Source organism: Apostichopus japonicus, chromosome 22, assembly GCF_037975245.1.
Source record: "Apostichopus japonicus isolate 1M-3 chromosome 22, ASM3797524v1, whole genome shotgun sequence".
Lineage (NCBI taxonomy): Eukaryota > Metazoa > Echinodermata > Holothuroidea > Aspidochirotida > Stichopodidae > Apostichopus > Apostichopus japonicus.
In genome coordinates, this window is record NC_092582.1 from 19,618,160 (window position 1) to 19,631,558 (window position 13,399).

At 39.8% G+C, this 13,399-nt stretch overlaps 1 protein-coding gene across 2 annotated transcripts; it reads left to right on the forward strand.

Moving 5' to 3' along the window:
- The first annotated feature begins 1,917 nt into the window (after nt 1-1,917).
- On the forward strand, nt 1,918-6,538 carry LOC139964328 (microsomal glutathione S-transferase 1-like). Of its 2 annotated transcripts, none has more exons than XM_071965847.1 (3): nt 1,918-2,177; nt 3,250-3,353; nt 4,567-6,538. In XM_071965847.1, the coding sequence occupies exons 1-3, from the start codon at nt 2,061-2,063 to the stop codon at nt 4,589-4,591; spliced, it is 246 nt and encodes an 81-aa protein (XP_071821948.1). In that variant the 5' UTR covers nt 1,918-2,060; the 3' UTR covers nt 4,592-6,538. The 2 variants fall into 2 exon arrangements, with proteins under 2 accessions (XP_071821948.1, XP_071821947.1); XM_071965846.1 differs by having other exon boundaries at nt 1,923-2,177; nt 4,499-6,538.
- The last annotated feature ends 6,861 nt before the right edge of the window (nt 6,539-13,399 follow it).

The window sequence follows — 13,399 nt, forward strand, 5'->3', positions numbered from 1 at the left end:
GCCCCCCAATACTTTTCCCGTTCCGCCGCGCCTGGAGGGGCACCCCCTCCCCTTAGACCCCTCCCCAGGACGTTGATCCGTATCCACCTAAGTGCCCCCCATAAAATGCTGGTGCCCCCCTGTGCCCCCCAGACTGAAAAGTCTGGTGACGCCACTGAATAGAAGAGAGCCAAGACCTCGGGAAGAGAAAGAGGAACAGTCATAGTTAAAGCGCTGATCCCTATTATATACACAGGGTACCAGTGACAGATCAAGGATTACGGAGGGGGTGTGCGCCTCACCCTACCCATTACACCGACAACTCCATTTTTGACGTTTCCATTTTTCCTCTCTCACTATGTATCTATATAAATACTATATATGGTCTATCATAACGCGTGTGTGTGTATGGACGCCTTAAACAATTGTATAAATTGTAGTACAATTGTGCTATATGGAACCAACTGTGGCTGGTCTTGAACTCGACCGAGTCGTCGGGGAACATGACGCATTTCGGGAAGGGGGCGACCGCCCCCCCCCCCCCCCGTGCAAATTTTCTTTATGACATCGCTAGTAATTTCAAAATAGACAATGCTTAGATGCAACTTACAAGGCCTGGGAAGTGTCATTTCCAGCGATCTGGGTGGCATTTTCGGGCAAAATTTTTCTTGTACGCTTCGCGCCAACTCATGGTGGCGCTTCGCTTAGATAGTTTGCCTACAGGCTTCGCCCCTCCCTTGGCAATTACTCGCTACACGCCTGTTCGAATTTGTAAAGCAAACAGCAGATATAACATCATATCAGTAAGCATTGAAATGCATGTTCCACGATGAACAGCCTCAAAAAACTGTTTATGTGTGTAGTCAAAGGCGTAGGAGCCAAATTGGATTTGGGATTTGGGGCGAAAAAAAGCCGAAATTTTTCGCGCGCTTCGCGCGCGTTCAACATATCGATGCCAATATCAGCCCCGCCTCCTACAGGACCTACGCCTATGTGTGTAGTGTTCGGTTTCGATATACCTGATATCGGAAATATCTGCTATTTTTCATTTCCGAAACCAAGTTTTATAATAGCCATTATAAGAGGTTGCAATATTTCTACACCAAGAAATTAACTGTGTCGGAATTTTAGAAAATTTCCTCACCAACATTCTTCATCATACTTTCTTCTACTCGTGCAATTTGGACCTGTCTATTAGGGGTTCAAGGAGGTTTTTCTATATTGCTTGTCCATAGATGACATTTTCTGCAACATCATGGGTATGTTTTCAAGTGATTTTTATTCACGAGAAATTGGAATTTTCAAATTCTCAACAAATAATCGGCTTAAAACCTTCAAAAGTGGGGCTTTCGGATATTGTGGGCCGTGACGTAGAATCACCTACAAAAGCAATCATCCATAGGACATGCAAGGAGGTCGAACATGATGTGTGACTGGTGACAATCTTCAACTTAGGTTATGGATGGAAAAAAAATTGGGGGAAATACTTGCGGTTCTCAGGCAAAAGTGTACATCTGGTTGCTCATTTTCAAGCCCGAGAAGTGCCATTTCCGGTGATCTGGGGGGTATCACAACCAAAAATTTTCTTGTACGCTCCGCGCCAACCGATGGTGGCGCTCCGCTTAGATGGTAATTCGCGCCCCCCGGGTTAGAAAATCCTGGATACGCGCCTGCAACTAGTTTTAAGACAATTTTAAGCAGAAAAATTAGTAAAATGGGTTATTTTAGTTGCAAAATGTCCACTCAAATGGAGGCATCGTTTACATAGCGGAGCGTCAATAGGTACGTACGATACAATATACTGTAGAACCTGCAAGCAGCTTTCCTAAGCTAGCAAATCTAAGAGCTATAGCCGTCATTGGAACTTGACCTCACTCAACCTTCAAAAGTGCAACTATTATCGAGGCCGTGGGTGTATACTTACGTTGATAAAAGAAACCACAGGCTACTATTACAACGTACAGCTCTTGTGTAGTGCATCGATATTGCTATTGTTTACAGTAAATAAACAGCTAATATGTATTAGACTAGAGTAACTTGCACGGTTGCCCTACGGTCGTGTTCAGTCTGATTGAGAGAACATGGCTTCCGTCTTTGAAACACCTCAGTTTGAGGCTTTCGTCAAGTATGGCGCGTTGTCGCTTGCGAAGATGTTAAACATGAGCCTGCTTACGGGGGTTGTGCGAATGGCGAAAGGGGTGAGTAACAACAAGGGTGAAATGTAGCAATGATTGGTTCCGTTACAGGTATGATATAGTATAGTACCCACCGTACTGTGGAGTGGGTTTACAAAAGTTTCATATATCATGATTTGTGGCTGCAAACAAATTGCGGACAATATAACAAGTTCGTGAAAAGCGTTTGTTCGCCTTTCAACTTCAAGTGAATGGTGATACCTTAAGGCTATACGCATATAGGCCTAACACCATTGAGATCCCATACTAGTCACAGCCAAGGATGGTCCATATGAGTGTTTCAGAACAGTGAACTTAATAAGTATCCTGCCATTTGTCTTCAATGGAGTTTATAGTTTAGATGATTGTGCTTAAAGACATTTTGCAAAGTTCAGAGCTTAATTATGTGTAAGTTATGCAGGATAAATCCTATATAATAAACTCGTAAGAGTGCTGCAACTACTAAATAACTTAAGGCCTACAGTATTATGCCTGATCATTGCCATAACTTCAGCATTCGTATGTGTGTACTTATTTATTCAAATGTTTCCATACATAGAAAATGATTGTTTAATAACTTCAGTGCAACGTCTTGTTCTGTATTTATACAACTGTACAATGTCATTGGATAGGAATACAGGGAGTAGGGCAAGCCCCTGGAAGCTGCAGCACATTTATAAAAAGAAAATACATGTCAAAATATGGATTTGCCCAAACGTTGTTTGGAGTGCCTAGTGAATCCTATTGGGGGCCCAGGGGGCAAAGCCCACAGAATCTCTAGCAGTTTGTGATGTTTCCTGTTTCCTTGTAGGCTTCTAGTCACATCAAAGCACAAACTACATGGCAGAAAGAATTCAATTTCAGAGAAATGTCTGACACAGACCCAGTGTAGGCCTACTATTGCAACGTATACACTATTGCGGAAATTAATTACAGTAAATGATTGGGTGGGGTGCATGTGGGCACTGCTGACCCCTTAGATTTCACCATAGGTATAACAGCTTATGATGATCATGACGTGAGAATTATCATTGCAGAGAACATATATTGCAACACTTAATTCCTGAGAGTTGTAGTTTAATTATTTTGTTGACAGTCTTTCGCCAACAAAGAAGATTATATATCATCAGGAAGATTATCACCTGATGAGTTGAAAGCAAAACTGGCCACACCAGATCCATTCCTTGAGAGAATCAGAAGGTAATCTTTATATCCTATAACTAGACGATATAAGAGTGATTGATGTTTTACGTAACAGTGGCAGAGAGAGTGACATTCAACGGGAAAGACCCCATCCCAGTAAGACTGCTTATTGTAAAGGCAGGCTTTTGGGGTTTCATTGATTACCATGGTAATGTCACTGTGCAGCCTACAGGCCTGCTGTCGGTTCAATTACATTCAAACGAGTGGTTGATTAACGAAAAGAAAACCTCAGTACACAGATCACAGTACACAGAACCTCAGTACACGCCAAATAGACTCGGATCATATAGGAACTCCTGTAATGTAATAATCCATTCCACAAAAATAGTAATTGTTCAAAAAAGACGGATAAATTAACACTTCAAATAAAATAATCAAAATGTTGAAAGAAAAGAAAACCTTAGTACCGCAGATCACAGTACACAGAACCTCAGTACACGCCAAATAGATTCGGATCACATAGGTACTCCAGTAATGTCATAATTCATTCCACAAAAAAGTAATTGTTCAGAAAAGACGGATTATTTTAACACTTCAAATAAAATAATCTAAATGGAGGCAACGCTACGAGAGCTGTAAATTAATGACCGCTCTGAACCACTGCTCAGAAGAATCGAAGAATCTCTCCACCAAAAAGTCCACATGTGTGCAAACCAGGAGTTCTCTGATTAGGTACATGTATAGGTAGAGAGTAGAGACATCATTTGGATTGCTTTTTTTGTGTAATTGTAGTTTTGTTTCTTAATGTTCACCTAAATGTTAAGAGTATCTCTGTTAGTGCCATTCATATTGTGTTAGTACTCTACTGAACTCTGTGTTACATATTTTTGTCTGTATTTGCATAATACGAGAAATAAATTTAAAATGAATTTAAAAATTTGTAAGACCATAGACCATACATAATAAGGATTAACACAATACTCCACCGTCAAGAATATGAATACATGGGGAATGTGTAAAACTTATGATCGCTCAGACTGGTCAGAACCAGTCTGAACAAGACTGGTCAGGACCAGTTTGAACATTGGGGGGCTGAGTGTCACAAATTTACAGATATTTCCGTTAATTGTTAATAGTGAGACTGTACTAAGTGCTTGATTTGACATGTGAAGAGCATCCTGTGTTCCTCTTTCATCTTTCAGATGTCATTTGAATGATATGGAGAACATCCCTCCATTCATCCTGACCGGACTCTTCTTTGTCCTTGCAGCCAACCCAACCTTAGACTCTTGTAACTGGCATTTCCGGATTTTCTTGGCATCCAGAATTCTCCATTCCATATGCTACATCCTAGCCTTGCCTCAACCGTCTCGTCTTTTGTGTTTCACTGTTGGGTTTGTGACAACTTGTTCGATGTTGTTGAGAGCAATCGCTGCTGTCTGGTGATGAACTCCATTCACTAGTGTCTTACCAATTAATTAAATGATGTCATTAATGTTGTCTATATTAAAAATTAATGACACATAGTTTATAAAGGAATGAGATGTGGGGTTTCCCTTTAAGGACCCAAAACAAGTATTCAATGATCATGATAACATATGGATGAGCATCTGAGAATGGCCATTCAACAATTTTTACATTTTATTTCCTTTTTCAGAATGTAAGCTTCTCATTAATCAAAGTAGGGGTGGGGGACTGAGGGGGAGGGGAGGGGGAGGATGACATCAGTTGTAGCTGGTATGTTTAAATACAACAACAATGGATGTGGAGAAGAAAACAAGATTTAAAAAAATGTCTTGTGTAGGTAAAAATGTAAAAATTGGGCTAACATATTCAAACCGGTAGCAGGATGATCTTCACATGGTCTTCAAAGAATATTCCTGCTTGGATCGAAACGTCAGGCAAGCCCCAAGTTTTTCAAACAAGAACTGATAACATTCTATACCAACATCAAATACCAAGAAACATTTAACAGTCCAGTGGACAAATCAGTACTAATAAATTATTGAGGCAAAACTAGCACTTACATGAAAAGTTTAGAAATAATTTAAACGGATCTGTAAGATTTGCCAAAATTGTTTAACAGCTCAGAGAAAGAACAGTTAGTTACCCCATTACATGATGAAGCCAAGATGGTATGGACTCCCAAGCCTCCCTACATGTATCAATTGCAAACAATACAGTCTTGCTCTTAAAGTGACATTCCATGGGCAGACAAAGTGGTACTAATAAGGAAGTGAACAAAATCTGGACTCAAACAACAAACAACAAAATACCCTTTAGGGGTTGTTGGCTCCAAAGTCAAAACATTGGTGTTCAGCTGTTTGAAGTATAGGTGGATAATTTAAGTTTACTAATAAATATATGCAGCAGGAGACAAGGTTGATATTGCAGCTACTACCACAAAGGAAAACACCTGTCAAATGTCAGGAATGTACTTGTTTGAAATGTTTTAAAAACTTGTAAACTGCCTTGTACACTACCTTCCTTATGCACGACCTTGTGTACTACCTTATGTACTACCTTATGTACTACCTTGTACACTACCTTGTACAGTACCTTGTACAGTACCTTGTACACTACCCTGTGCACTACCTTGTGCACTACCTTGTACAGTACCTTGCATACTACCTTTAGTACTACCACGTGCACTACCTTGCACAATACCTTGCACACTACCTTGTACACTACCTTGCACACTATCTTGTACACTACCTTGTACACTACCTTGTACAGTACCTTGTGTACTACCTTAAGTACTACCTTGTGCACTACCTTGTGCACACTATCTTGTACACTACCTTGTACACTACCTTGTACAGTACCTTGCACACTACTCTGTACACTACCTTGTACACTACCTTGTGTACTACCTTGTGTACTACCTTGTATATTACCTTGTTTTGTTTGTAACTAATTTTTCCTGCCAAAAAATATCAGAAGGGGAGGCTAAGGCTCTCTGTGAATCCATTCCTCAAAAATCAAGAAGATTTTATGTTTGAAAATGTTGAGGAATGTCAGCATTCTTAAATTTGGGGCCAGTTCTGATGAACTTTAGTTTATGACCATGCGTTGCTCACAGGTTTTCATTGACAATTTCTTACCGTGAAAGATATTTGTGTTTGAAACATTGAGTCATATTCATCTTTTATTTGTTTTATTCGTTTTATTGACATAGTGAATGGAATAAGTTAGTTCCAATTCAAAGCTTTTCTAATCAAAATAAAATATGATGAACTGGATGACTTTCTTTGTTTTTTGTGTGGTTATGATGATAATCATAACCTTTGCATTCATGATGGCGTATGTGTCTGTTTGTGCGATTTATATAGTTTATATATATATATACATATTTGGTGTGTAGAAGTACCACATTAACTTTTTTGTGGAGTTCGAGGGCCATTTGGGGTCACCAGGGGTCAAATTGTGCAAACTTGAAAACAAGATATCTCAAGAAGGTAAGCTTGGGCAGATCTCATATTTAATATATATATGAACAACATTAATTTCAATTATGGTGGAGGTCAAAGTTCATTTAGGGTCATCAGAGGTCAAATTGTGAAAACCATGTAAACATGATATCTCAACATTGGAAGCTTGGGCAGATTTCATACTTGGTATGAAGGTGTATAACATTGAGTACAATAAGCCTATTGATTTTGGTGGAGGTCAAAGGTCATTTGGGGTAAAGAGGTCGGTGGTGAAAGCCTTGTAAACACGATATTGCATAAAGGGAACTTTGGACAGATCTCATATGAAATTCAAGGAGCCTATCATTGCGTTTGGTGTGAAGGCGTATAACATTGAATGAAAGAAGCCTATTGATTTTGGTAGAGGTAAAAGGTCATTTGAAGTCAACAAACACCAAACATTTACTTCACTCCCCTCTTACCTCTCTCTACACTAACGCACCTACCTAAACATGATATTGCAAGGGAAGCTTGGACAGATAGCATATTTGGTATGTAATTGTACCACATTGAGTATAAGAAGCCTAATGTTGTGGGCGGAGGTCAATGATCGTTTGAGTTCTCCAGGGGTCAAATTCTGAAAACCATGTTTTACACAATACTTCAACAAGGACTGATGTCATATTTAGTATGTCGATGTATCACATTTAGTACAAGAAGCATGTTGTAGAGGTCAATGGTCATTTCAGGACAGCCCGTGTCTGTGAATGTTTTGTTTGTCACATCACAATGCTTTTCACTGTATTAATATACAAAAATTACGACAGATTCATGAAGAAAACTGCTCATGTTACATCATCGGAACCACAATGCATTTTTGCATTCTGGTTTAAACCTTTACTTAAAAAACAAGAAATATAAGGTATATGTCAACCCTATTTTGCTATTTGTGGGATGCAAACCTTCTGAAGTGCCGAGCTTATAAAGAGATACATTATTATTATGAATGAAACAATTGTAGCCTATACTAACCTTACGCAAGTATAGTGTTCAGTGATAATGATCCTCCAAAGTGGATGGCACTAACAGTATAGATAACCAGAATGCAAAATGCATTGACGTGTCGATTACTTCATTGCACTACACTTCTGCTTGTTAACCAGAAATAGCAGTTCCAATATAAACCAGGCGCGTATCCAGGGGGGGCGTTGGGGGCGCGCGCCCCCCGGGTAAGAAAAAGAGGAGAGAGAAAAAAGAGAAGAAAAAAGGGAAAAAAAGAGGGGGGAGAAAAGAGGAGGAGGAGAGGAAGGAAGGGAAAAGAAAAAGAAGAAAGAGAGAAAAAGGAGAAAAGGAGGGAGTACACTAAAAGAAAAACGTCAAGACACCGGGAAGAGAAAGAGGAACAGTGACATCATAACAGCGCTGATCCCTATTATATACACATGGCCGGGTAGCCAGTGACGGATCGAAGATTCCGGAAGGGGCGTGCGCCTCACCCTACCCCTTACACCGACAACTCCATTTTTGACGTTTCCATTTTCCCTCTCTCACTAATGTATCTATATATATATATACTATATATGGTCTATCATAACGCGTGTGTGTGTATGGACACCTTAAACAATAATGAAACCAACTGTGGCTGGTCTCGAACTCGACCGAGTCGTCGGGGAACATGACGCATTTCGGGAAGGGACGACCGCCCCCCCCCCCCCGAGCATATTTTTGTTATGATATCGCTAGTAATTTCAAAATAGAAAATGCTTAGATGCAACTTTCAAGGCCTGGGAAGTGTCATTTCAAGCGATCTGGGAGGTATTTTCGGCCAATTTTTTTTTTGTACGCTTCGCGCCAACTCATGGTGGCGCTTCGCTAAGATAGTTTGCCCACAGGCTTCGCCCCTCCCTTGGCAATTTCTTCGCTACGCGCCTGTTCGGTTTGTAAAGCAAACAGCAGATATCACATCATATCAGTGAGCATAATAATGGCGGTTCCAGGATGAGCAGCCTCAAAACTGTCGATGTGTGTAGTCAAAGGAGCCCAATACGATTTGGGGCTGTAACGACTTGCCCGAAAAATATAACCGAAATTTTTCGCGCGCTCCGCATGTTAATGTCAATATCATATAAGCAAGCATCGGTTATTACATCGCACTGTGCCATCGTGTACCGTACGGTCCGTGGAAGTTTCGCAGAATACCGCGGGATGCTAATGTAAACAACGAAATGTCTTATGTAGATGGAGAAAAAGCATGGAGGTCCAATTATGTCGAATTCTCTTTTACATTAGTAATGGCGAATTAGTCGGCCAAGCTTAGAACTGTTTATTAATTATTATATTGCCCGAATTTTCAGAAAAAATATTTGGTTGGGGTGGGGGCCGCAGCCCCCCCCCCCCCGCCTCCTACGCCTATGTGTGTAGTGTTCGGTTTAGGAATATCTGGTATTTTCATTTCCTTCAACCAAGTTTTATAATAGCCGTTATAAGAGGTTTTAATATTTGTACACCAATAATGTCTGAATTTTCGAAAATTTCCTGACCAACAATCTTCATCATACTTCCCTCTACTCGTGTAATTTTGACCGGTCTGTTAGGGGTTGAAGGAGGTTTTTCTATATTGGTTGTCCATAGATGACATTTTTTGCAACATTATGGGTATGTCTTGAAGTGAGTTTATTCCCGAATGTGAATTTTCAAATTCTGAACAAATAATGGGCTGAAAACCTTGAAAAGTGGGGCTGTCGGGTATTGTGGGCCGCGACGTAGAATCACCTACAGAAGCAATGATCCACAGGACATGCGATGAGGTCGAATATGATGTGTGACTGGTGAAATCTTCAAAAAGGTTATGGATGGAAAAAAAAAACTATTGGGAAATACCTGGTTCTCAGGCAAAAGTGTACAATCTGGTTGGTCATTTTCAAGCCCGAGAAGAGCCATTTCCGGTGATCTGGGGGGTATAGAAACCAGAAATTTTCTTGTACGCTGCGCGCCACCCGATGGTGGCGCTCCGCTTAGATAGTAATTCGCGCCCCCGGGTTAGACGCCCCTGTAAACGGCCCAAACTATTATATTTTGATATTCAATTACAACTGTGGCATGATAAAGGTCAGTCTACTGCAGACCTGTCAACCTGTTTGACCAAAAAATAGGGAGAATAACATTTTTCAGGGCAAAAAAACCGGGAGAATAAGGGGAAAATAGGGAGGTTGGTAATTTTCAACTGAAATTATATAAATACTCCTAATAAATAGTCTACAGTACCGCTCATGTATAACTGGACATGTGTACGCGCACAGGATCGTATAAAAGACGGAAGTACAATGGCGTATAAAATCGTTGACAAACAAATTGCCGCGTTGACACCTCGTATAATCCCTGTACGAGTTTATACGCAGGTTATGCTATTGTGCTCAATGAATAGGGATTAAAGTCGCCGAAAGAATTAGTGAGGTGTTTGAAACAGCCATTTCTTAAATCGTAGTTTAAGACGTGATATTCACCTAGCATCGAGGAGGACGCAGGTAACTGTTTTTTGTCGTATACAAGTAGCCTAAATGCGAACTGCACAAATTCGGTACGCCGCATATACAAACAAGTGACAACTTGTGTTTACTAAACTTGTGCACCATGGCATATGCACAGTGCACGCCGTACTACTGTACTGTATTCAGGACTCGACCAAGGCCAACGTACAATAACGACATTGGGCGAAGTCTGAGAACTACGCAAGCGTAGAAGGAACATTGCATTGACGAGTTACCAACTTGACAAAACGACAATTATCTGCAAATTGACGAGTTGACGAGATGGTAACGTGACAAAATTCAGAAAATTGACGTTTTGACGAGATAACGGATCTCGTCAATGCATCAATTTTCTGCAAATTGACGAGTTGCACACCTACTACCATGTCGACAAAATGACAAAATTCAGAAAATTGACGTTTTGACGAGATAACGGATCTCGTCATTGCAACAATTTTCTGCAAATTGACGAGTTGCACACTTACTACCATCTCGACAAGATGACAAAATTCAGAAAATTGACGTTTTGACGAGATAACGGATCTCGTCAATGCAACAATTTTCTGCAAATTGACGAGTTGCACACTTACTACCAGCTCGACAAGATGACAAAATTCAGAAAATTGACGAGTTGAGATTATTCCATTACACTGCCTAAATCAAAGAGATTTTTTGCGCAATGAAAATCTAAGGTTGAAAAAGCATTGTTGAGTGAAAATCTTCGCAAACAATCTAGCAGGAATAACAGCAAATTAGTCTCAAAACTCCTTTAATTGTAGTATATTTTGCGAATTATGACTGATCATGGCATGTAGGAAATGCAATACGAAATAACTTAGGAGATTTTTGGCCACCTTAAGTGTATTGGAATTGTGACACGAACAAAATTTTGCTTTCACGTTTTGTGTTAACGAACTCAATTTTACCCTATCATTGTTAGTGTTTTAAACGATGTTTTCGCTGTATATATGTTTATAAACGCTCCGTGAAGTTTGTGAACAATCTCCGCACATGAAAACTTCTTGTACATAATGCACGTGCAGATAGCAAACCATTTTACATAGTTTATTCGCATTGAGAAGTCTAACTATTCATTTCATTTCATTTATTTCGTCTATACATAAGAACAATAGAACAAAGTGGTATAGTATAAACAGGACACTAGAAAAACAATAGTAGTTTATCGAGCTAGCGACCAAAAATAAACAAAAAAACAAAGAAAGAAGGTAACAATTAAGAGTAGAGATAAATAAACATGAGATAATCAATACTCAGTCAGCGTAGTTTTCAGTTAGGTGGGCTTTAAGTTTTCGCTTAAACGTTACATAAGATTTAACAGTTTTAATATCATTTGGAAGCACTTTCCAGGTTTTATAGCAGTAGTTGTTCAAGAGTAATTTACCGTGTTTCGAGTGATGTCTGATAACAGAAAAATGGGTATTATTCCTCGTTCTGTTACGAATATACGAGGAATTACAGGGATTAACAATATCACTAAAGACACGGGGGAGAATATTGTTGATATACTTATAAATAAAAGAACACATCTTGAGAACATGAACTAGGCGACAGTTAGGTTTCGTAAACGGCGCCTGGTCATTTCCACAACAAACTATATTCAAACCTGAAGGTTTTATTTGGCAGAATATCTTGACAATTGCAAAATACGACGGAAAACTTCATAAACAGAAACAAATATAACAGCGATTATTCACAATGATATCGTTCATTCCAATAGCATCGTTGTATGTACAAACTACACCTTTGTTCACGTTACGTGGGACCTGATCCAGGTTTTCAAGATTGTGTATGGTTTCGACAATTTAACCTTTACCGACTTTTTCATGTTTGCTAACAGTAGTTGTACCAGAGGTCATTGTCTTAAACTCCAAAAGTCACATAGTAGGATTAATATTCGGCATAACTTTTTTCTAATAGGGTTGTGTGAGTGGAACAGTTTGCCAGGCCCTGAGAAAGCTGTACTTGCAAGTAGTGTCAATGGGTTTAAGAATGCTTTGGACAAGCACTTTAAGCATTGTAATCGGGTCTGAGTGTTTGTGTCTTCAGTTTTCTCTCTCTCTATAGGGTCCTTGATGGGGACTTAAGTGTCCCCCCTGATCCTTTTTTTCTACTAAAGTAAACTAAAACATGCAACGCCTATGCAGGTATAGCGACACCAATTGCTGTTTGTTCGTCTGAATTCTGCATTCTCATTCTACGGATGCTCATAAGCCAATTTCCAATTGCCAACAGCCTCCCCTATTCTCATGAGGCATAACGGTCATGTTATCTAATAGGCTGGGAATTACCGTAAAGTTATAAACAAGGTTTTCACAATTTAACCCTTGGTGACCCTAAATGACATTTGACCTCCACCAAAAACAATAGGCTTCTCCTCAATGTGACGTAAGGGAAAAACATAGAGAACGACCCCTCTCCCTTTTCTTCCTTTTTTCTTACTCTTTAGTTCATGGGTGTAAGACCACGCTGAATTCGGCTTAACTTTTGAGACCGACTTGCCATAGATTCGGCACCGAACTTTAATACTTACTGGTGACCCGACCGCTGTATATGTACATGCAGGCTGTTGATACGGGAGTTCTTATGGAATAACTCGAGCCCTGGTTGATGGATAAATCAATACTCTTATATTTAACAATTTGTTGTATAGTCCTTTTCCTTTTCAAGGTAATTGTGGGAAAGTCAGATTCACAGGAAAGTCGAACGGAATCGGAGGACAGTGTGAATGTGAGACTTGACCAGGCTAAAGGAGGGGACCACGGAGGGGGGGGGGGGGGCTCGGAACCATGGTCAGAATGAAAACTGACCTCGGAAAGTACGCCGAATGGTAGATTTGCAATTGCGCAAATATCATTGTTCAGCTATGAACAGTGGAAACTACTCAAAAGCGTTTGTCGTAAAAGATGTGAACCAAAAGAAAAATCCTGAATCCTATACAAGTTGTTCCCAATTTAACTTTCACCCAAAAAAAAAACAATTTTAATTGCATCTTCCTGACTAAGATTCGATGGTTATCGTAGGCTCAGCATGAAACAACAGAGTTGTTGACAATTGACAATTAATAATCATGGACGTTAAATATGAATCTAAGAGACTGACTTCGTTCAGCTTGCGGCTTTGATAAGCCAATGATGGCTTCCACCGC

Coding starts and splice junctions, on each gene's coding strand:
- LOC139964328 (XM_071965846.1), top strand. CDS start 2,061: ATGGCTTCCGTCTTTGAAACACCTCAGTTTGAGGCTTTCGTCAAGTAT. Junction 2,178..3,249: donor TTGTGCGAATGGCGAAAGGG/GTGAGTAACAAC, acceptor TTTTGTTGACAG/TCTTTCGCCAACAAAGAAGA. Junction 3,354..4,498: donor TTCCTTGAGAGAATCAGAAG/GTAATCTTTATA, acceptor TTCATCTTTCAG/ATGTCATTTGAATGATATGG.